The 24579-nt window shown below is 38.6% G+C and overlaps 1 protein-coding gene across 2 annotated transcripts; it reads left to right on the forward strand.

Annotated features, from left to right (window-relative positions):
* The first annotated feature begins 328 nt into the window (after positions 1–328).
* Positions 329–24579, forward strand: irf5 (interferon regulatory factor 5). 2 transcript variants are annotated; one of them, XM_058417137.1, is made up of 10 exons: positions 329–647; positions 9711–9883; positions 10760–10882; positions 15420–15606; positions 15776–15801; positions 15920–15947; positions 17118–17438; positions 18719–19108; positions 21119–21237; positions 23819–24579. In XM_058417137.1, the coding sequence occupies exons 2-10, from the start codon at positions 9833–9835 to the stop codon at positions 24005–24007; spliced, it is 1434 nt and encodes a 477-aa protein (XP_058273120.1). In that variant the 5' UTR covers positions 329–647; positions 9711–9832; the 3' UTR covers positions 24008–24579. The 2 variants fall into 2 exon arrangements, with proteins under 2 accessions (XP_058273120.1, XP_058273121.1); XM_058417138.1 differs by having other exon boundaries at positions 329–638.

Below are 24579 nucleotides of genomic sequence, written 5' to 3' on the forward strand. Positions count from 1 at the left end.
AAGAGCTGCTTTTAATCTGAATGTGGAAGTCTACAAATCTTCACATTTATAATATGGGAAAAGTATTTAAAGCCACTCTTGTTCAGTTTTAAATGTTACAGTAGTCTGGAGGTTGAACAGTCAGATGACCACCGGTACACCGGACTGCTTCTCGGTCAGGGCTCCGTAATAATACCGGTATTATTGTCTCGGTATCATGTCTCGGTATCATGTCTCGGTCATGTCTCGGTATCATGTCTCGGTATTATACACGGGGTAAAGTTTCACAGCGCTCTTATTTTTCTCAATGATTTTTTTTTTTGAGAATCAAACCTCTTCCGTTTGCCGTGTCCAACATCCGGAAGGGTGGGAACCTGTCTTAAAGTTCTGCAAATCACATCAGTTTGCGTCACCTACCAGGCTGTTTTGAGTGATTTTCTTTCCGAAAACGTTAGAAAGTGTCCCCGGTTCGAGAGTACTAACCCGTGTGGAGGTGAAGGACATGGCGTGTGTGGGGTTGATGGGGTTGTTGTTGTTGTGTGACAGAGCTCGCCTGGGCTAGAGCTCGGGCGCCTGCTGCTCTCCTGCCTGCAGGAGGACTGGCTAATGCTCCTCTGACCACTCGCACCGGGGACTTCTCTCTCTCTCTCTCTCTGGAGGTAATTTTGGTGAGTTTCTCGGTTTAACTTGACTTTCAGTGAGTTGTAGCCGGTGGAGGTATAAAGGCGGTTTAAGATGTATTTTGTTTCGCTTGTTCATGGCTTTCAGTTGGAAGGCTGTTAGTGCAACACCGACGCCTAAAGTACTTTCGGTATCAATTAGTAAAGCTTTTTATTCTAAAAGAAGCTCTTTGTTTATTTTTTAGCTTTAACTCCCACTTTCATGTATAAACTGACCAGACTGACGTGTTTCTAAATAGAGGCCCAAAAACGAGAAGTAGCTCAGTTCATGAAGTCTGCGTGGAGAAAATGTGGAGAAAATGTGGAGGCTTTGTGTTTATGGTTTGTTTGTAAAAGTTCTTTCTTATTCAAAGGAGGCATGTTTTTGTTTTTTTCGGTAATTTAAAGACTTTAAAGTGATATCCGTGTATATAGCTCTCCAGCCCTGACACACAACATAATAGAGAACATGTTTATTATGCATGTTTATTAAGATATCACTGATTCAACACACACACACACACACACACACACAGTGCATCAGCAGGTCAACTAGATGTCCAGATAGGGGCCAGAATTCACTAGAACACACAGGACATAGAAAACTACAACAGTCCTAAAAGTTTCCCTGTCCGAAATAACTTCATGATTATATTTATTAATGATGTAACGCATTATAATGCCGCGTTCTTTGTTCATGTTGTAAAGAGATACTCATAAAAATATCCTGGGACATTAAATCTGTATAGTTAGCATAATTGAAGTTTCCCACAGGTCATTCAGCCCCACACCACAAAAACTATCCCTCCTTTGGTCAGATTTAGTAACACTGACGTTTTATTTGTCTGTGTTTATACACATTTCTTTCTTTTGCATTTACCTGACATTTTTTCACACTTTAGTTGCAGTTGAAACTGTTCAACTAGTCCAGTGTAATCCAGTGTTTGCATGCACATTGGACTTGGGTTTATTGGAAAATGGGTAATTGTTTCGTGTTCTTGTTTTGTTTGATGTATTTGTGCTGACCCCTTAAGGCTATTTCCAAATGTGTGCTTGAGAAAAAGGAAAGGACAAAGAACGATCCTGAGACACAGGAAATCTGTTAATGTGTAATATACAGGCTTGGCATTGATTACTTTTATTTATTCTTATTCATTATTTATTTGAGTTTTTTTTATTTAGCATTTTGTGATTGGTGAAAATGTGAAAGAGTGACACTAAAAGCCAGACAGTGCCATCTTTTTAAAGTGCTGTGTCACAGGGCAGTTTAACACATTTAGAGGGAAGTGTTCTCCACTCTGTTCTGCACACACAGCAGCTCACAGATGCCTGAAATTGCCTGTGTCACTGTGATTGACAGAGGAGAGAGAGTATGCTCCTCCCATCCTGACAGCATGGCCAGTTTTGCTCTCTTGGTTCCTGACCACAGCTGTGGCATGGTCAGGTTTCTGACTCAGTTTCCTGATGTTAGGGCAGACACTCGTCTGTTGCTCTTCTGACATGCTTCTGTTTTTACTAGAACATTCCTTTATTTGGGGACTATAGGAGATAAACTTCATGCCATCTGTACATCACATCACTTTGTGTTTGATGTGATGAAAAGAAACAGATAGTGTAGCAAAGAAGTGGAGGTTGCAGAGAAGCCTAAATGGGTGGCTGCTCCAGTTTACTACCTTGATGAAAGAATGCCCGACCTACACAGACCAAACATTAAATAATTAGCCGAAGCCACTGGGCCCATCAGCACTTGTTCCCAAATATGACAAATATGATGCTAATATGTCAACATTTACTGAGATATTGCCTCATTTCCTGTTTTCAGTGTCCCTCTCAAGTTACAGTGAACTCAAAGTAACATGACCTGACACTAAACAGGCCAGTGTTGATACATAAAACTTTCTGAGATTAATTATTTCGTTTTATTTTGATTAGCCTCATGGTGATGTGTCACAATGGGTCATGTTTCTTTATTCAGGTTTGATGGATGATCTGAATATATCACACTGTTCCTAAGATACGTCCTCACTTCCTGTTTGGTGTTGTCACTGTCAGATTTGTGTGTGTGTGTGTGAACTGTCCCACATATCAAAAATCTATAAATTTTTGATGGATTCAAATTTGGTGATGACTGGAGGACAAAATTTGTAGTAAAAATTAAAAATGCCAAAACATTCAATGTGGCAGAGAAGATCATCAGAGTAACCACTAAACTCTACATGACTCACAGGATCGGAGTAAAGTGGAATCGAATTTCTAAAAGTTATGAGTAAGAGTTAAGTTGCGGAGTTGTTCTTACAATCATGTGTCTCATTGGTGGTAAATTGACTGAGGGGCTTACACCAAAAATGTTGTGAAGAAAGTACAGCTTGTCCTATATAAGTGTGCCAAATGTCATAAAAAGTTCACACCTCACTTTCGTGGCCCATAATATTTGCAAAACAGATTTTTTCTGATAGCTTGGACAAAAACAATAATCATGTCAGATAACTACACAGTATACACATTATTCCACTTTAAAGAAAAAATGTTAAATACAGTTTAGAGTATAATTCCATAGTACAAACATACTGTGTCTCAAAATCACTTTATCAGAGGGGTTTACATATAAAAATATCTATTTTTATATTAAATGGCATTTACTCAACAAACATAAGAACAAACCTCTATTAATGAGCAGAATTCCAAAGCAAAAACCTGTAAGAATATGGGGAACATGTCACTCTCTGCAAAGATGCTGATTCAGCAATACTGTTCTTTCCTGTCAGACCTGAAAGGTTATTTTGAAAGGAAGATGATGACACACTTGGCATCATGTCATTTCTGCTATACACTGCTCCAGTTAAAGTAAAGCCTGGTCAAATACAGCTGCAGGAGAACTATGTGGCCTCTCCTGATGCTAACTTCCCAGTGGAGCCAACTAGCAAATAACTTCCTCACTGTACTGCACATGATATCTAATTTTAGGAAAAGGACCAAAAATGGTTGTGATATTCAAAATTATTGTATGGTGTGGTATGGTATACAAGGAGTGTGATTTGAGGACATGTGTTAAATCTGAGCACTTGGTTTTGGGATGTGGAGTACATGGCTCTGTAAGTTTTTTTTTTTTTTTTTAGGCAGGTAGTGGTGCATTACACAATGTAAGGTGCTAAAATGAGAACATGGTTATACCGTGATGTTGCCATACCATTATATTATCTTTATACCTTAAACTGTTTCAAAAGTTGGATTCTTTACATACTGTTGCATTACAGTTTCTCTTCACTGGAACTAAGAGACTCGAACCCTGTTCCAGCATGACAATGCCTCTGTACACAAAGCCCCTGAGCTCCATGAAGACATGGTGTGTTAAGGTTGGAGTGGAAGAACTGGAGTGTCCTGCACAGAGCCCTGACTCTGACTCAACCCCACTGGGATGAACTGGAACACCGACTGAACCCCAGACCTCCTCACTCTTACAACATTACATCAGTGTCTGATCTCACTAATGCTCTTGTAGCTGAATGATCACTAATCCCCACAGACACTCTCCAACATCAAACCTTTGGCCATTTAATGTAGTGCAGTGTTTAGGGTTGTGTAATGCTGTTGGACAGTGAAAAATCCCCTACATCATCAAGTCTTTCACACACTGTAACATGTTTCCTTTTAGCATTTCCCTGGATTTGTAAGGTAAAAAAAGAAAAGAAAATAATATTGATATGAGACGATAGGTGGGATATTAAAATTGGAATTTTATAATGTACAGCAGAAATATTTGGTTTGTAATTATGCAGTATAGTTATGTGAGTTGGTAAATGTTGTTTTGATTATACGGTGTGGCTGCAGGTGTCCTGCTGTTAGTGTGTGAAATTTTTACATTACATTATGATGTTGTCTTCAAGAAATAACTTGTTTTCACAAGTAAAGTAACTGAGAAACACAATGTGAGAGACTTAGCCCCATAACCAGACCCTGATTGATGCTTTTCCAGAACATTGTCCCAGACTTGTTTTAATTCTTCATGTAGACAAAGTAGCAAACACAGCGTTTTTCAGAAGCATGTGTATTTATACTGTGATCAGCCGACACTCTAATTGCACAAAGGTCAACATAATTTCAACTAATTGTGTGACTTTATGGTAGCTGGTTGCAGAAGCATATAATATATAATTCATTTAAAGTTTCAGTGTAGGGAGTGCAGCCACAGGTTCTTGTTGTTATCTAGTAGGAGTAGAACCTGATGGAGCCTCCTGCTGCTGTAGCAGAAGAGGTTAGGCACACTGCATTTGGTGATACATTAATGCTCACCATAGTTAGAAAGAGTAGTTATGTGATATATATTTTTTTACATTTCTATTTTGGGTAAGGCTTTAGCATTTTAATATCTTGTTTTTAAATTGTCATGTGGTAAAGTGTGGAACACAAGGTCACTTGGAGGGCAAGCTTATCAAAAAGCTGGAACTCCGACATCATGCAGAGAAACTATGCAGGATTCCTATAAGAGCACAACAGGTGGCAATGTTTTGTCATTAATGCTTATTCCCTGTGTGATTTGGAGCGCCTAGTGAGTTGAGTTTTTTTTTTTGTTGTTGGAATTGGCTGAAATGCCCACCATGTTCACCTTTATTGTAGATTCAGCACCATTCAGTAGTTTCTGTAAAAAGGTTAAGGCTTTAGGCACTGAGCAGCACACCAGGACCTGTAGGTACACCACCTCCAGATTAGTCTCAGCACTGGGTAGAATGAATTTTAGTTTGAAGGGCATTATTTCTAACAGGTTGATCAACGTATGTTTGGTACACTACATTAATCAGCAGAAAGTGAGGAAGACAACCGCTGTGATTGTCTCTCTGTGAGTTCCTTTTTGTGAGAAAGTTCTTGTCACAACATTAAAAGTTTTCTCCACTGATTTAAGGTTTGTGAACTTGACAGCATGAATTAACTAAACTGGCTGAGTGTTTCTCAGACTGTCTAATCATGTTATAAGTGGGGCCTCTGGCAACTGTATAGTGGAACAGCCCATTCAGTGCTTTATAGGTCAGAACCAGTATTTTAATATTCAATGTGAAATTTGACTGGGAGCCAGTGCAGTGTAGCTAAGATAGGAGTGATGTGTTCATATCTTCTGGTTCTAGTTAGGACTCTAGCTGCTGTTTTCTGGACTAACTGGAGCTTGTTTCTGCTCCTACTGGAACATCCAGACAGTAAGGCATTACAATAATCTAACCTAGAGGCATGAACTAGTGTTTCTGCATCATGATGTGACATTAGATTTCTGAGCAATATTTCTGAGATGGAAGAAGGCTACCCGAGTGATATTACCTACATGAGCTTCAAACGAAAGACCAGAGTCAATAATCACACCAAGATCTTTTATTGCTGGACAAGATGAAACAGAAAGACCATCCACCGTTACTCTGTAATCAGAAAGCTCACTTCTAGCTGCATGTGGTCCTAGTACTAGCACCTCTGTCTTGTCCGAGTTAAGCAGGATGAAGTTAGTGGCCATCCAATGTCTAATGTCCTTTACACATTCTTTATTAAGTTAGTGTATCTCATCTCACTCTGCTAAAACATATACTGTGTGTCATCAACAAATGATTAATAATTCTGAGCTGTCAGGATGATTAGTATGACCAATGCTGACTCAGAAAGCTGCATTAAGGTCAAGCAACAGAGGCCAGTATTAAGTCATTTACCACTTTTGCCACCATCTCTGTGCTATGGTGGCCTAAATCCTGCCTGCTACATTTTATTAATGTCACTCCTACATATCTAGAGTAGTTCATACACTTTTTAGGAAATTTGCCCAAGTCTCAGTTACTTAAGCAACAAATTTGGTATATGCCTCTTAAGTATTCAAGCACAAATAATGGAGCAAACTTGGAGAAACTTGGAGTTCATTTGTAAAGAGACAAGGCAATATTTCAACAGTGGCTTAATGTATTGGCTTTCTATTTGGGCACAAATGTTGTTGTTGTTGTTATTATTAGGGCCCGAGCACTGAAGGAGCAAGGCCAGAGGCCTTTCACCGTAGCTGTGGAAGCCCTGTTGTTGTTTTCGTTAGAATTTTATATTCTTTTTTTTTCTTTCCTTTTTTTTCAACCTTTCGGGGCATTTTGGACCCTTTAACATGCTCAAAAACTCTTGAAAATCAGCAGACAGGTTGGAATCTGCGGCCATTAGGACGTCACCGTGGCTCGGCCCTGGGCGTGGCACACACCCGTTACAGCACCCCCTGGAATATCTCGCTGCATAGCTGATACACACTTGCACGTATCCATGTACAACTTGGTACAGACTTACATCTCAGTGAGCTGAACAACTTTCATACTGCATGTCATTAAATCTAATCCACAGGAAGTGAGGTATTTTGAGTTGTTTGCAAAACGCACCCAATGGAATTTGAAATACTCCTCCTAGGGAATTGATACAACGGCCACCAAACCCAGGCTAATATGATCTCAAGACATTGATACAACCGCCACCAAACCCAGGCTAATATGATCTCAAGACATTGATACAACCGCCACCAAACCCAGGCTAATATGATCTCAAGACATTGATACAACCGCCACCAAACCCAGGCTAATATGATCTCAAGACATTGATACAACCGCCACCAAACCCAGGCTAATATGATCTCAAGACATTGATACAACCGCCACCAAACCCAGGCTAATATGATCTCAAGACATTGATACAACCGCCACCAAACCCAGGCTAATATGATCTCAAGACATTGATACAACCGCCACCAAACCCAGGCTAATATGATCTCAAGACATTGATACAACCGCCACCAAACCCAGGCTAATATGATCTCAAGACACTGATACAACCGCCACCAAACCCAGGCTAATGTGATCTCAAGACATTGATACAACCGCCACCAAACCCAGGCTAATATGATCTCAAGACATTGATAATGCAAAATTGATGAGGGATTTTTGATATCTCAAATGGCGAATAAAAGGAAACAGGAAGTGGCTAATAACTTCTGTGTACATTAAGTGATCTACATGAAACCTTAGGATTATGTTAAGCACTGAAAGCTGATCACACTGATATGACAACTGTGAGTCTGTCATAGCGCCTCCAACTGGCAGCAGGAAGTGTCACTTTTTGAAATCTCTAATATTTGCTCCCTTACTTTCACCTGATTTGGTTGAAAATCAGTCAGAATAATGTCGGGACATGGCTGATGTGAAACTGTGAAGGAATTATTGATACCTTGAATCGTGTTACTATGGCGACAATTTGCATGAGAACATAATAGAAGAAAATGAATCTTCTCATATCTTACAAGTGGAAAGGCCTAATGTTCCAAAATATTTCCCATAGAGAGTGTAAATGGGTAAGGCCAGTGTGGCTGGTCCCCGGGCGTGGCACAGGGCTGTCACAGCGCCCCCTGGAACTTTGTCAGAAATATAGCTGCACAGCTCATATTCACTTGGACGTATATGCATGAGAGCCGGTAAACATTTAGATCTCATTGAGCTAAATGACGTTCATCCACCTGTCATGGGATCTGCTTAACAGGAAGTCAGTTAATTTGGGATGTTTGAAAAACGCACCCAATGGAATTTGATGTACTCCTCCTAGGGGATTTGTATGATTTTGACCAAACAGGGTCCAATATGATCTGAAGACATTGAGGATCTAAAGTTGATAAGGGATTTTTGATCTCAAACGGTTCAGCCGTGAGGAGCCCTTAAACTTATGGTGAATAAAAGGAAACAGGAAGTGGCTAATAACTTCGGTGTATATTGTGTGATGTACAGCAAACCTCAACTTTATATTAAGAGAAGAAAGCTGATCACATGGACATGACTGCTGTCAGTGTCAGTCATAGCGCCACCAACTGGCAGCAGGAACTGTGTCACTTTTAGAAATCTCTAATGTTTTCTCTTCCTTTCACCTGATTTGGTTGAAAATCAGTGAGAATAATGTCAGGACATGGCTGATGTGAAACTGTGAAGGAATTTGTGATATTTTGAATGATGTTGCTATTGTGAGGACATTATAGAAAAATATTAATGTTCTTATATCTTAACAGTGGAAAGCCCTAATGTTTCAAAATTTTAATAGAACGAACAACTGGTTGTGAGTGATTCTGCTTAGTTTCATGATTGTGTGACGCTCAAACGGCTCACAACAAATTTTTACATTTATCAGTCCATTGACTAGTCCATTTTCACCTGACTCCTGCAGTACTAGACTATGTCCACTAGAGGCTCTTATCCCGTTATTTAAATTTTTTTACAATATTGCTTCTTCATTTTCATTTTCACAATTCATATATACAGAGTCAACCAAAAAATGTATATATACTTCAGGAAAAGAAAAATAGTATGATGTAAATAATATTAGTATAATATTAATAATATTATCATAATATCATCATATAAATCAATCTATAACATATAGCAATAAATATAGTAATACAATATTTATACAATTTTTTGTATAAAAAAAATTCTTAAATCCTGAAACGTGTATACATTACATACAAATGTATACATGTGTATAGATTTTTCTGGGTATCTATCTATCTATCTATCTATCTATCTATCTATCTATCTATCTATCTATCTATCTATCTATCTATCTATCTATCTATCTATCTATCTATCTATCTATCTAAACTGATATAGTAATATAGTTTAGAGGGAGAGTCATTGTCCCTTTGGACATCACTGGACATTGCTATGATCTATTTCATTACACCCACACTGTCCCTTTTGTCCTTATATAGTTTAGAAGGAAAGTCAGTTTTCGTTGCTGTGATCACTTTCATTAGACCCAAATTGTCACTCTTGTCCTTTTGGTATTTCCCTTTTAATGCATGTACCCACTGTGCTCACTGTGTCTGGTGCGCCTGGGCGGCGGTGGCACCGTGTAGTGATGACCCATAGTGCGAGGGCCCGTCATTGCTGCTTGCAGCTATATTTATTATCATCATTATCATTATCATTATTATTATTATTATTATTATTATTGGTGCATGTATTCTTGCATGAAAAATGACAAAGATCCAGATTGTGTTTATGGTTTTTTAGATCTTGTTGACTTTGCTCTGTTCCACAGCTGTCTCAGGTTTGCCACAAATCACGGTGAACTTGCATAAATATATTTTACTGGCACTTCTCCAATCTACTGCCAAGAAGGTTTACAGAAAGATCATTTGCACTATTAAAACCTTAAATGCCATGAGTGCCCAGCCAAGGAGAATCCGTCTGAAGCCATGGCTGCTGGCTCAGGTAAGCATTATCATTTTTCTCTACTGAATGTGTAATTTCTCAGGTAATGGTATAGTTTTGAGATTTTCAAGAAGACAGAGAAAAATAGTATCATAATATTGAGAGAGAATCCTCTTCATTAAGGACATTCAGAGTTGGTCCATGTGAAGTCCCTGCATGTATTTCACAACTCTGAGGTTGACAGCGTTTTTAAAGTAGAAGTATCTGAGGCAGGGTTTTCAGTAACATCTGGGCACTTCCTTGAACACATCCAGCTGTTTCTAAACCCAAGAAGTCAGTGTTAGAAGTGTTAGTCTTTGCTGTCAATTGTAATCTGTTTTTACATAATTTTATGCAAATTTTATTTATAAAAATGTGGTCCTTGAGATAAGCAATAGCCCTAACTAAAATATCATCTCTGCAACACTTTTCATGGACTTTCAATGGGGCAATACTGTTAATTAATTATTAATGTCGTTTTATAATGTTGAATAACGTTTTATAATGTACATATTTACAGTTCACAACATAACATGACAATGTGGTTATATTAAACTGTACGAGAATGAGAATGTTTGAGAGAAAAACATGCTAAATTTCAAGGTCTGCTCCATGCAGAGTACGCACCTCAGTTTCCCCTGCTTGTCTAACGCTTGTGAAACTTGTGTCTGCAGTTACATTTGAGGTCTAAAAACAGATGTGCGCACTTTCGGTTTTAAATCCTTATTACATACACTTAACTTCATACAGTCCTCTGTGAACAACTGTTTTGAACTTTTGTAAATTTTTGTGAAACACACTGTGATGTTTATTCTAATCAGATCAAAATGGGAGTCTATAAATACAGAAATGAATTTATAAAAGGTATAAATACAAAGACATGTCTCCTTCGTGTAGGTAAACAGTGGGAAATACCCCGGCCTCAAATGGCTCAATAAGGAGTGCCGCTTATTTCAGATACCATGGAGGCATGCCACACGCCATCTACCAACCCCAGAGGAGGAAAACACAATATTCAAGGCAAGTCTGGCCTAATTTAGACATGTACCTTTTAGGTCATTGGCATAAATATGTATTAATCTCAGAACAAGGGTTATTTTATTCATTTAAGTCATTGTAGTCATTCTCCTAACACAAAATACTAACCATTGTGAGCTATTTTTTTTACATAGCACATGCTGATAATTGTCTTTCTTAGATGGCTGTATGATCAGACATTAAATGCACTGCTGCACTGCACTGCTCCTCCTCCTGTAATTTGTATACAATTACAATAAATATACAATTATAAAAGTCTATAAGGAGTTTTTATACAATATACAGCATTAGAACACGAGGCCAATTATTTTGTTTTTGCTATACACTGAAGACTTTTGAGTTTGAGATCAGATCACACCAAGGATGAATGAGATGATTGCTGAAAGAATTTCTCTGCATCCCATAAAGGAAAGCACAGAATGATGATGTACCTATTAGAGCTGTAACACTGTGCCATTATCTGGATTTATATTTTATTGCTTTTCTATTTATACCAGAAGTGGGAACAACAGCCTATAGCAGTTGTAAAAAAAAATATATATATATATATATTACACTACTCACAAAAAGTTAAGGATATTTGGCTTTTGGGTGAAATTTATGGAAAATGTAAAAAGTTCACACTACAGTGATATTATATCATGAAAGCAGGGCATTTAAGTAGAAGCTGCAATGGTGATTTCCTCATCTCAAACAATTTATTGAAACAAAAGCCAACAACAGTGGTGGGTATACCACAACAAAAAATGTCAATGTCTCAATAATCTGTCATGTGCCCTTGACCATCAATTATAGCTTGACAACGACGTCTCATGCTGTTCACGAGTCGACTTATTGTCTGCTGAGGCATGGCATTCCACTCTTCTTGAAGGGCGGCCGTCAGGTCATTGAGGTTCTGGGGTGCAGGGTTACGAGCCTCTACACGGTGACTCGGCTGATCCCATAGGTTTTCTATGGGATTCAGGTCTGGAGAAAGTGCAGGCCACTCCATTTGAGGTACCCCAGCCTCCAGCAGCCGTTCCCTAATGATGCGACCTCGATGAGCTGGAGCATTGTCATCCATGAAGATGAAATTAGGCCTGTGTTGTTCATGCAGGAGCACAATGACTGGATTAATGATGTTATTCAGGTAGTATTGGCTCGTCACTGTACCATTCACAAGATGTAGGTCAGTTCTGTATTGAGTGGACACACCTGCCCAGACTGTAACACCACCACAACAGTGGCTGATGCATAGCGCTCTCCTTGACATCTCCAACATCGTTGGCGGCCATCATTTCTGCTCAACGTGAATCGACTTTCATCAGAGAACAGCACTGAGGCTCACTGGTCCCTCGTCCAGCGTAAATGCTCCCTGGCCCGACGCCTGTGCCTGGTGGTGTGGTCAGGTACCCTTGCAGGACGTCTAGCACGCAGACCACGATGATGTAAACGGTTTCGAATGGTCTGTCGTCTTGGTCTCATGATGTCAAAATGTGAACAGCATGATGAAGAGGACTGTTTAAATACCAATTCTAATTGAACCATAAAATTTATTGGTCGATTCATGGATCAAACACCAGTTGTGAATTTTGCCATTAAGCACCTTGTTAGAGAACAGCAAGTTATACAAAAAGTACTGAAACACTGAACAGCTGGACATGTGCATTCAAAAGTGTAGAGAAGGTCAAATTAAGTTCACCTGTAAAGGTTATAGTGCATTTTAGGTGAATCCTGAAATTTCACCCGAAAGCCCAATATCCTTAACTTCTTGTGAGTAGTGTGTGTGTGTATATATATATATATATATATATATATATATATATATATATATATATATATATATATATATATATATATATATATATATATATATATATATATATATACACTATATTGCCAAAAGTATTCGCTCACCTGCCTTGACTCGCATATAAACTTAAGTGACATCCCATTCCTAATCCATAGGGTTCAATATGACGTCGGTCCACCCTTTGCAGCTATAACAGCTTCAACTCTTCTGGGAAGGCTGTCCACAAGGTTTAGGAGTGTGTTTATGGGAATTTTTGACCATTCTTCCAGAAGCGCATTTGTGAGGTCACACACTGATGTTGGACGAGAAGGTCTGGCTCTCAGTCTCCGCTCTAATTCATCCCAAAGGTGTTCTATCAGGTTGAGGTCAGGACTCTGTGCAGGCCAGTCAAGTTCATCCACACCAGACTCTGTCATCCATGTCTTTATGGACCTTGCTTTGTGCACTGGTGCACAGTCATGTTGGAAGAGGAAGGGGCCAGCTCCAAACTGTTCCCACAAAGTTGGGAGCATGGAATTGTCCAAAATGTCTTGGTATGCTGAAGCATTCAGAGTTCCTTTCACTGGAACTAAGGGGCCAAGCCCAGCTCCTGAAAAACAACCCCACACCATAATCCCCCCTCCACCAAACTTTACACTTGGCACAATGCAGTCAGACAAGTACCGTTCTCCTGGCAACCGCCAAACCCAGACTCGTCCATCAGATTGCCAGATGGAGAAGCGCGATTCGTCACTCCAGAGAACGCGTCTCCACTGCTCTAGAGTCCAGTGGCGGCGTGCTTTACACCACTGCATCCGACGCTTTGCATTGCACTTGGTGATGTATGGCTTGGATGCAGCTGCTCAGCCATGGAAACCCATTCCATGAAGCTCTCTGCGCACTGTTCTTGAGCTCATCTGAAGGCCACATGAAGTTTGGAGGTCTGTAGCGATTGACTCTGCAGAAAGTTGGCGACCTCTTCGCACTATGCGCCTCAGCATCCGCTGACCCCGCTCCGTCAGTTTACGTGGCCTACCACTTCGTGGCTGAGTTGCTGTCGTTCCCAAACACTTCCACGTTCTTATAATACAGCTGACAGTTGACTGTGGAATATTTAGGAGCGAGGAAATTTCACGACTGGATTTGTTGCACAGGTGGCATCCTATCACAGTTCCACGCTGGAATTCACTGAGCTCCTGAGAGCGACCCATTCTTTCACAAATGTTTGTAAAAACAGTCTGCATGCCTAGGTGCTTGATTTTATACACCTGTGGCCATGGAAGTGATTGGAACGCCTGATTCTGATTTTTTGGATGGGTGAGCAAATACTTTTGGCAATATAGTGTATGTATAAAATTTATAATTTAATTTCATGTGAACCCTATCCCTATGTTGTGTGGACAAAAACTGGATGCTATAAAAAATAAATATTAATCATTTACGAATTATATTAAAAAAATAAAGAATAAATTAATTTAAGGTATTTTTTTAAGTATATAACTTTTCTGTGGAACTTATTTATCTGTCTGATGTGACTGACTAAGCACCAGCCTTCAGACTGCTTCCCAAATCAAGAAAATATGAAGTAATGTTGATTACAGCAAATATTTTAATCATATTTCCTTTAGTTTTTTAGTTTATTGTATTTCTGAAAGATTCGAGAAGTTCACTGAACATACATCAGAATCTTCTATAAACCTGGATGCAGGATGATTTTCGTTTTGAAAGACCCTGCAGAGATATGCAGCATGTGGTTTTCATGGGGTAGATGGAGCAGCAGCTAAAAGCATTTCTGTTGTTTAAGGTTCCCTTTTATTTTGAAGCTCAGTATGGTATTGTTCAGGTCAGAATACTGAAGCAAACCAATAAACAAAATAAATAGTGCAGAGTGATTTCATTTAATATAATAATTGTTTCACATGAAAAAAACCCCATTTACAAAATTTTCCAAACATTGGACTAGTTTCACATCTTTTTGTCTGGTTTTCAAGGTGTGGTTAAGACAGGAGTTTTGCTAAGAGCTGGCAACCCTCACTACAAGCTCCACAACAGTTCTTGTTTAAAACAGCACGAAAAAAACAAATAAAAACCTCATGCAGCTTTTTTGTTTCATCCTGTGGGATCCCAGTGCACACACCTAGTCGCTTTCTCTTTCTGTATTCATATATATATATATATTTATTTATTTATTTATTTTCTCATTTTTTGTATTTATTTTGCAGGGTTTAGAGTATATGGATTTAGGATTTATGGATTTAATCTTCTTAATATATGAATTAATATTAATAATAATAATAATTGTATTTGTATTAAACCCTAGAACCTAAACATTCTAGTTTACTTTCAGGGGGTTTTCCACATTCTCATGAACCGATTTGCAGAAGTGAAAAATGCTTCAAGTTTCATTTCCCTCAATGCCATTTGCTGCATGAAGAAACTGGACTAGAAGAAGCACCCCAAAACAACAAAAATTATTTCAAATCATTTGCATACTACAATTTATGGTATATTCCCCAGATTTACTTTATAATTGCCATCCTCAGATATCAGAACTGGGGGTGATGAGCAGTGCAGACAGTTGTGATTTTTCTGACAAGTTTTTATTTTTTCCTAGGGTTCACTGTTTCACTTTTTTGTACTTTGACTCTGAATGTGGCCTGAATAAAGTGACATTAAGAAACACAAATATAGGCTATGCACTTTCATTTGTTTTTGCTAGGCCCCTCACAATCCTTTTCTTTTTTAAAGGCCTGGGCGCTGGAGACGGGGAAGTACCAGGAGGGTGTAGATGAGCCTGATCCGGCAAAATGGAAGGCCAACCTGCGATGTGCGCTCAACAAGAGCCGCGAGTTTATACTGAAGTATGACGGTACCAAGGAAACACCAATGCAACCATACAAGATTTATGAAGTGTGCGAGCTGACATCAAATGGAGGTAAGAACAAGTTGACCAGTGTACCTCATACAAACAGTGACGGAAGTATGAAATTTTATCATTTTATTCCTTTACCGTTACATTGAGTGTTTTTGTTTTGTTTTTATTTTTATAATCATATTTTTTAACTTTTTTTGCTTTAATAATTCATTGTTTTATTCTCTTTTAGATGAGTGTGAGAACGATGAGGAAGAGGTAAGTATTAGAGACAGAGGCTCTGAATACTGCACGAGATTTAAATAGTTTTTACTTCATACACATGTACTCAGAATAGCTCTTGCAGTTTCTAAATGTTTCTTATTCTTTGTTTCAGCTACCAAATTTTGCACACCTTTCCATCAGTAAGTCCCTTTTTCTGTTTGTGCACGTAATTGTTTATATGACCACAAATATAAAAAGTTTTATGCTCTAATCTGTCTGAATGTTTTAAACATTTGAGGCGATTTTGAGATGTATAATAAGAGTTTTAGTTTTCAGTGTGAAATTTTGCTACATACAATATAATATTAAAAAGTGCCACACATTATAATTAATATGAATAGTTGTAAAGGTTAAATTTGGATTTAAATGTTAAATATATGTTTAGAGGTTAATTGTATAAAGGTAATATCATTAAAAAAGTAAAAAAGTACACCCTCTCTTTTAATTCCAAGTTTTTCAATTCCTATCATCAGGACGTAAATAACAGTCGTGTGATCCTCAACAACTTCTATAAACAAACAAATAATCTCAGGTGTCAGCAAAAAACACGACACGATTTTAATATGTAGTAATTTTTTAAATAAACCCTATAATAATGCAGAACCATCTTTAGATCCAGCAGTAGTGGGGTTGAGGTCTGTATTTTGAACACCATGATTTTTTTTCTACTTAAACACACAACTTCTCATTCATGCAGTGATCTAACCAGCCAGTTGTGTGACAGCAGTGTGGTGCAGAAAATCCTGCAGATTCAGCCAGCAGCTTTGGGGAATGTTCAATGATCTCTGTGTTTTAGACAATAGGTTCATTGTTGGTTTTGAGTATTTCTGCTTTTGATCTCCTGGGAGTCTCTAGAGTTTACCCAGAATGATGCAATAGACAAATGTGCATTGCAGTTCTTTGGACTGAAATGTCTAGACCTCTTGGAGCTGACAGAAAGGCTACAGTAACTCAGATAACCTCTCTGTACAAGTGTGATGAGCAGAAACACATGGTAGGATGCACAGCACATGAAAGCTTGGGCTGGATGAGCTACAACAGCAGAAGACACATCACCCACAATTTAAATGATCAAAACAGACAAAATATAAAGAGCTTAGATAAATAAAAACATAAAAAAATGAATCTAATAGAGAAAATATGAAAAAAGTAAATACAGATTGAGAAATATATAAAAACAAACACGTACAAAAGCATATAAATGCCATTAATATTGTATTTGTTTTAATTTGTTTTTATTGTTTTAAGAGATTTGTTCGTTTGTAAATGACTAATTATTTGAAATAATTATTTGATATTTTCTTTGACAGACCCTTGTATCACTGAGCCTCCAAATTACCCAGCATTCCTAGCCAATCAGGATACATTCCCTCTTTCTATCATGGGACCTGGATTTTCTGACCACAGCCAAATAGCTCCTACTGTGAAACAGGAGGAGCATCTACTCAGGGAAGCTGTTCTAAATGGACATGGTCTGGGCACCAGGGTCATAGTGCCATCTGCTCTTCCCCACACTGTTGAGATGCCAGACACCATGGAGGACAGTCCTATGCCAGAGGTGAGGCCTGAAGTAGAGAGCCAAGTGCAGCCATGCATCTCTGACCTGCTGAGCAGTCCTCATATGCTGCCCCGTAAGCATGTCATCTTTATATTCTTTATATCTTTCTTTATATCTGTCCTTCAAATGATTCATTTAAGTTCTTGAATGTTATTGTCTTACCTGTACACCATGATGACCATAACTGGCTCTGAGGACACCAAGGTCTGGACCTGGGTAATTTTGGAAAGTCTGAGATTTTGAATCTCCAAATTCAGATGGAAACAGCAATGTTCTAATGCAGTGGCAGAATTTAGTAACGACCACATCTGCATCCAAAGACTCAGTTTATTGTGCTCATAGACTTAATTAGCCATTATGTTTAAGTGTCTTGTGAAGCTCTGAGACATTAAAGCCTAAGATCTGACACATCTCTTATTTAAATATGTGAGTGTATGCGAGCATGTGAACTATATGGCCACAATGGACCTCTATGGACCTCTGACCATCACACCCATATGTGCTAATGGAACATCCCAGTCCACAGGCAAAATATTTAAACTTTATTCATAATATTTAAATAAAGTTTGAGTTAACTTGAGTCAAAGCATTTTAAAGGAATAAAAGAAAGGAAAAAAATTCATAAGTAGTTGATGTAGTTCATGTTCTGTGTTGTAATACAGTAAGTAATCAGTGACATTTCTGCAGTGTGGAAATTTTGATGTTACAGTCCTACACACAGTGTCTGTCCTCAAAGAGAGAAAACCGAGGGGAATCAGGAGAAGGCATCAAGTTTACAACAGTTACGTTAGAAAAGAGCCTTATTATAGAACCCTTCACCTTATTATAAAAAAGGACACAGTAATGCAATAAAACCCTACCTCCGTTTGATTTCTAATGCAGAGCGGTCATTACGGTTCCTCTCACCTCTGTAGGCTTTGTGTTGCATTTGTAAATAATACTTGTAAGTACTTGTAGCTTATTATTTAATAATCATTTAAAACATATTTGTTTGTTTATAATCAATGACAAATCCACATTTGGTGACAATATGTTATGAAAGGATCAAGCTGCAGAATTTTATCAGGCTGTGTCATGTCTCATGTAGTTCAGATCTATTAAACAGCTACCAGAAAACATTTATTTTCATTCCTCTAAAGAAGTTGTCAATACTCTGAGCCATAGTTTTAAGCATTGTCCTAAATTCAAATAATACCTAGAGATAAAATATTTGCCAGTGATCATGTTTTTCAATAACATCATAAGCATTATTGATATTGTAAGTGGAACTCTTGCTAATGTATTTGATATTTCAGTGCTTTTCATAAAAAAATTAAATAAAAAACAAAACTCAATTTCCCTTTCTTTTTTTAGTAACAGACCTCGACATTAAGTTCCAGTATCGTGGACAGACCATGGGCTCTATGACCGTGAGTAATCCTCAGGGCTGTCGGCTTTATTCTGGTAATTTGGCCCCAACACCAGAGCAAGTGGAACTATTCGGGCCCATCACACTGCAACAGGTGCTGTTCCCTGGAACTGCAGGGATCCAAAATGAGAAGCAGCGCTTCTACACTGAGCATCTGCTAGATGTGATGGACCGTGGCCTCATCCTGGAGATACAAGGCCAGGACATCTACGCTGTGCGTTTATGCCAGTGCAAAGTGTTTTGGTCCGGGCCAGGAGTGTCTGAGGAGTGTCAGCCTAACCCAATGGAAAGAGAACGCAAGATCAATGTGTTCAGTCTCAATAACTTCCTGCAGGGTAAGCAGAGCTCTAGATTTCTGCTGATTAGTGTAATATGTTGCTATGATGGAATATATTTGGAATGTAGAAATCTGTAAACATTTTACCATCAGCTTTGTTATACCAGCATTAATAACAAGCGCTTAAGAAAACACAGTAATCAGACATTTGCAGAATGAAATCTTAAAATCTCTACAGTGTTAACGTTAAAACTGCTTTAAACTGAGTCAGTAGCCCGTGTTTTTATAGCACTTTTAACACCAGCCAACTACTCTCACCAAAAAAAAAAGAAGAAACCATTGAGGAAGCAGAAAACAGTTCTCTTCACACTGGATAGTGGGATTTTCACAGTGTTACTGTTGTACAGAAATAAGGCTAAAATTTCAAAATGTATGGAAGATAAAAGGGATGTTTGGTCATTGTAAAAATTAGTTTTCATTTTGCCATCAGAAATGAGCCCTAAAATATGTTTGGGTAGATTAACTGTTAATGATATTAAAATAAAACTTAAAATCAAAATGTTCAATGGATGAATCAAATAAAATCTATTTAATTATATCCGTGGGATTAGACTTAACAGCTACCCATGAAAGACACGGTTAAACAGTGGAGCCGAGGTGAACAGACCTGCACCACTTAATGTTTTAGGACAATGCGAACAGTGAAGCTCTTTTTGCTGACTGCTAACATTTCTGATGCTGAAATCTGCAGCATGGAGGACAGGTGCTGATCATTTTTTGTAGGTAATGAGAGAAAATGATCTCCTTCAGACTCGAGTCTCACCAAGTGTCCGTTATATCAGGTGGCGCTTTCTTGCAGTTGAAAGACAGCAGGGTTGAAGGCTGCTCCAGCTCAGCTCTCAAACTAGGCAGAAACATTCACTGGGCTTAGTTACAAAATATAATAATAAACTAAAGTAAACAAGTTGTTCTTACTTTGAAAAAGGAAATACTTCTGGAATATTTAAAGACACTGCAGTTGATCCAGTACTAGTAAAGAAAGATTTTGGAGTTAATTCTTCACAAAAGACATGAAACATGAGGGTCCTGTATGCTGACTATCAGATCAGTTAGTGTTAATATAAATCAGTGGAAGAGTGAACAGAGCAGGCCTAGTGTCACAGTGCCATCTATCAGACTTGTGTTAAACAGCAGGATTGACTCAATATGGTTAAAATAGTACCTTGATAAGCCTGTGGGTTTAAAACATCATTTAAGAAGATTTGGTTTTATTAAAATGTGATACTTGATTCAGAGAGATCCAGTCCATCACTGAGACAGAGGTAGAGGGCAGAGCTGGGCAACAATGGCAAATTATTTGTAGTACCTAAATAATAATTTTTGAAGGAATTAAGTATAATTTGATCATTTCTCACAGAACACTTGTGTGCCAGTGTTAATATTTTATAATGCTCAGGTGTCATAGGACCTGTCTTTACACCATGCTTGGCATTCTAATATGATGATGAAAATGAACTGACCAAATTGTGGTTTAGTTTATTTTTTGACACGAGTGTTGCATGTTTGCCTGGACAGTTAAAATGCATATGGCCTTTTCATCATTTTATAGTCTAGCTCCATTTTTGCATGCACTTTATGAAAAGAAATGTCTAATGCTTGATTATTTTTTTTATTTAATTTTATTTTAGTTTTGTATCAGAATCATGCACCAGACTTTTCACTGTGTTTAGTGTCTTTAGTGTAGACACAACACAAGAACAATACTATAGAGAGTACAAGGCCATTTTAAAAAGAGTATATAATAGAATCACAGGGCAAGCAGAAGGAGAGCAGAAGGTGGTGCACGCATGAGGGTAACATGGAAGTGGAGGAGACACCAGCTTTCTTCCATTTCACTATCAACAAATCTCTGTGATCATGGGTAGAATGCCATGTGGACAGTATCCCAATTAACCATAACTCACTATGAGTTATAAGCCACGAATCTGTACTTTTATATGCATAGGAGCTGACCTAACATAATTACTTCCTTATGAATAAGTTGATGTGTCTCTTACGCCTCTGACAGGACTCATCATGTACCAGAAGGGCGAGGTGCTAACTCCCCCACCCTTTGAAATTTACTTCTGCTTCGGGGAGGATTGGCCGGACAGAAAACCCAAAGAGAAAAAGCTCATAATCGTCCAGGTGTGTAAATTCACTCGAATTCCCACTTTACCAAAACTGACACTGAACAATGTGCAGCATAGCATATTATACTGTATAGCCTATAGCTATGATTATTAAACTGATTTCTAGACATTACTGCTATAACTATTTCAAGCTTGTTTTAATGGCAGATCTTGAAATAGATCAAGAAAATTATCTGCCAATAGAATAAAATATACAGCGGCAAGAAAAATAAGTGATCCTGGAGTTATGTATAAATTTGTCTTAAAATCTGGTTTGATTTTTCATCAGTACAGTAATCAACAAACACACAGTTTAACTAAACACACACTGTATTGTTCTTGTACATACTGATTACATCATTCAGATATTCATAGTACAGGTTGTTGAAATAGAATGTGAAACCTTAGGCTGATGACCTCAACCAAAGCTAGTTAGTGCTGGACATTGGGTAGCCTGGCCTCCAGTTAATGAGATGTGATTGGAGGTGTGGGTTTGAGCTACTTTGACAAAACCATTTTTGAGTGTTCTATTCACAAGAAGCATCTGCTAATATGAACCATATCTCATACATGCCACCTTGTAGAACATTTAAAGGAATTTCTATTCAGAAAGTGAGTATTCAGTGAAATTGAGGGTTTTTGTAAGATTGACAGCTTTCGTTTGTGGAATTTAATGTAGGTATACCACTGTACTAGCCCCACTGTGTATACTGATCCAGCTCATGTTATTTTTTTGGACATTCCCCAAAATGAACACAGGATATCCAGCCATGTTTCATATGCATAATTGAAAGCAAGTATAAGTGAGGCCTTCTCTTCATAGCACTTGGAACAGATTCCAACACAACACTGACTAGTGATTAAGTTTCCTGTTTGGTGGTTTAGTTGTCTGAACCAGATGGTACCCAATAATCCAGTTATTTGAAAGGGCAATTAGTGCCCACTCTGGAGAGTTTACATCCAACACACCAGGCTCTAACATTCAGGTCTTTCTAAATACACTGACTCACAGGGATCAGGTATGTAATTAAGGTAGGAACTAAATGTTTCAGGGCAGTAGATCACCAGGAACAGACTTGATCACACTGCCCTAAGGGCTGTATAGCTTGTTCCTCTCAAAAATGTAAATCTTCTACAACAGATGGTCTCTGAATCAGAGAAAGTTCTAAATAAATGCCCTTAGGAAGCAACACTTTCTACAAAGTGGTAAATTATTGTTATACTATTTCAGCATTGACTATGAATTTGTGGCATCTCATAATATACACTGATCAGCCATAACATTATGACCATCTGCCTAATTAGATCCCTGAAGGTGTGCTGTGGGATCTGGTACCAAGATGTTAGCAGCAGATCCTTTAAATCCTGTATGTTGTGAGGTGGGCCCTCCGTGGATCATTCTTGTTTGTCCAGAACATCCCACAGATACTGGATTGGATTGAGATCTGGGGAATTTGGAGGTCAACACCTCAAACTGGTTGTTGTGGTCATCAAACCATTCCTGAACCATTTCTGCTTTGTGTCACGGTGCATTATCCTGCTGAAAGAGACCACAGTCATCAGGGAATACCGTTTCCATGAAAGGGTGTACATGGTCTGTAACAATGCTTAGGTAGGTGGTACGTGTCAAAGTAACATCCACATGGATGGCAGGACCCAAGGTTTCCCAGCAGAACATTGACCAAAGCAGGACACTGCCTCTGCCGACTCGCCGCTTTCTCATAGTGCATCCTGGTGCCATGTGTTCTCCAGGTAAGAGACGCACACACACCCGGCCATCCACGTGATGGAAAAGAAAACGTGATTCATCAGACCAGGCCACCTTCTTCCATTGCCCCGTGGTCCAGTTCTAATGCTCGCGTGCCCATTGTTGGCACTTTCGGTGGTGCACAGGGGTCAGTATGGGCACCCTGACTGGTCTGCGACTATGCAGCCCCATACACAACAAACTGTGATGCACTGTGTATTCTGACCCCTTTCTATCAGAACCAGCATTAACTTCTTCAGCAATTTGAGTAACAGTAGCTCGTCTGTTGGATCGGATCACACGGGCCAGCCTTCTCTCCCCATGTGCATGTAATGAGCCTTGACCACCCATGACCCTGTCTCCGGTTCACTACTGTTCCTTCCTTGGACCACTTTTGATAGATCCTGACCACTGCAGACCGGGAACACCCCACAAGAGCTGCAGTTTTGGAGAGGCTCTGATCCAGTGGTCTAGACATCACAATTTGGTCCTTCATCAAACTCAAAGCTCAAATCCTTACACTTGTCCATTTTTCCTGCTTCTAACATATCTCCTGCCATGATGAGGAGATACTCAGTGTTATTCAATTCACCTGTCACTGCTCATAATGTTATTGCTGATCAGTGTTAAATGAACTTTAATCTGTTCTGGAGGTGTGTTCTAAACATTTGTGTTATGAATATTTATATTATAAATGTTTATCAGTAATCCAGATCCGTTCAATATGTCTAGTAGTCATTAAGTTAAAGTGAGAGATTTGATTTGGGATATTAGTTTGTCCAGTGATCATTTTGATGAAATGTAATACATGACAGTTTACCTCTCCTGCATTTCCGTTCCTTTCACTCAGGTTGTGCCTGTAGTGGCGAGGATCCTGACTGAGATGTTCTCCGGTGAGCTCTCATGGTCCACAGACAGCATCCGCCTCCAGATCTCCAATCCTGATCTTAAAGACCAGACTGTTGAGCAGTTCAAGGAGCTCCACAGACTCTTGCAAAATCAACAGGCCCAGGCCACATGGCAGCAGAACATCCGCTAACAATGGATACTCGGGCACATCATCACATGATCCTGCTGAGGAGGAATGTAGCTGCGCTGTATTGGTTTAAAAGAGTGCTCAGCTCTGTTTGTACATGACACATTACTCTTGTGGGGGATTATTTGATTAGTTAAACATTTGTCCTGGTTCTTAGATTGAATGTTCGCCCTCAGATTTGCTTATTTGAGCTATAGGTAGTAGGGTGCTGTTCAGGGAATAATAATACTGAAATGTTTACAACCCACACTGCTTTGCAGCTTGCATGATGCACCAAGTAACTGATGATGGTGATCATAATCACCACTTTTTTTCTAAATAGGCCATCAGAGTTAATAGAGGAATAATTCAAGAACAATAATAATGTCAAACTAATTAATAGTAGATATAAATTTCCACTCATGGCCTTTGTTTTTTTATTCCTGTATTTACTCACAGTGCTGTACTACTAAAAACGCTACGTTTAACATTATCAGGGCTGATTTCAGTGTTTGAAACTTGCATTAAATTTTCTGTTTTGTGCTAAAATGTTATTTTAACTTTGCTTGTCTTTCAATAAATAACAAATAAGACGA

Source organism: Hemibagrus wyckioides, linkage group LG19 (assembly GCF_019097595.1).
Source record: "Hemibagrus wyckioides isolate EC202008001 linkage group LG19, SWU_Hwy_1.0, whole genome shotgun sequence".
NCBI classification, from domain to species: domain Eukaryota; kingdom Metazoa; phylum Chordata; class Actinopteri; order Siluriformes; family Bagridae; genus Hemibagrus; species Hemibagrus wyckioides.

Coding starts and splice junctions, on each gene's coding strand:
- irf5 (XM_058417137.1), top strand. CDS start 9,833: ATGAGTGCCCAGCCAAGGAGAATCCGTCTGAAGCCATGGCTGCTGGCT. Junction 15,802..15,919: donor GTGAGAACGATGAGGAAGAG/GTAAGTATTAGA, acceptor TCTTTGTTTCAG/CTACCAAATTTTGCACACCT. Junction 17,439..18,718: donor CAGTCCTCATATGCTGCCCC/GTAAGCATGTCA, acceptor TTCTTTTTTTAG/TAACAGACCTCGACATTAAG.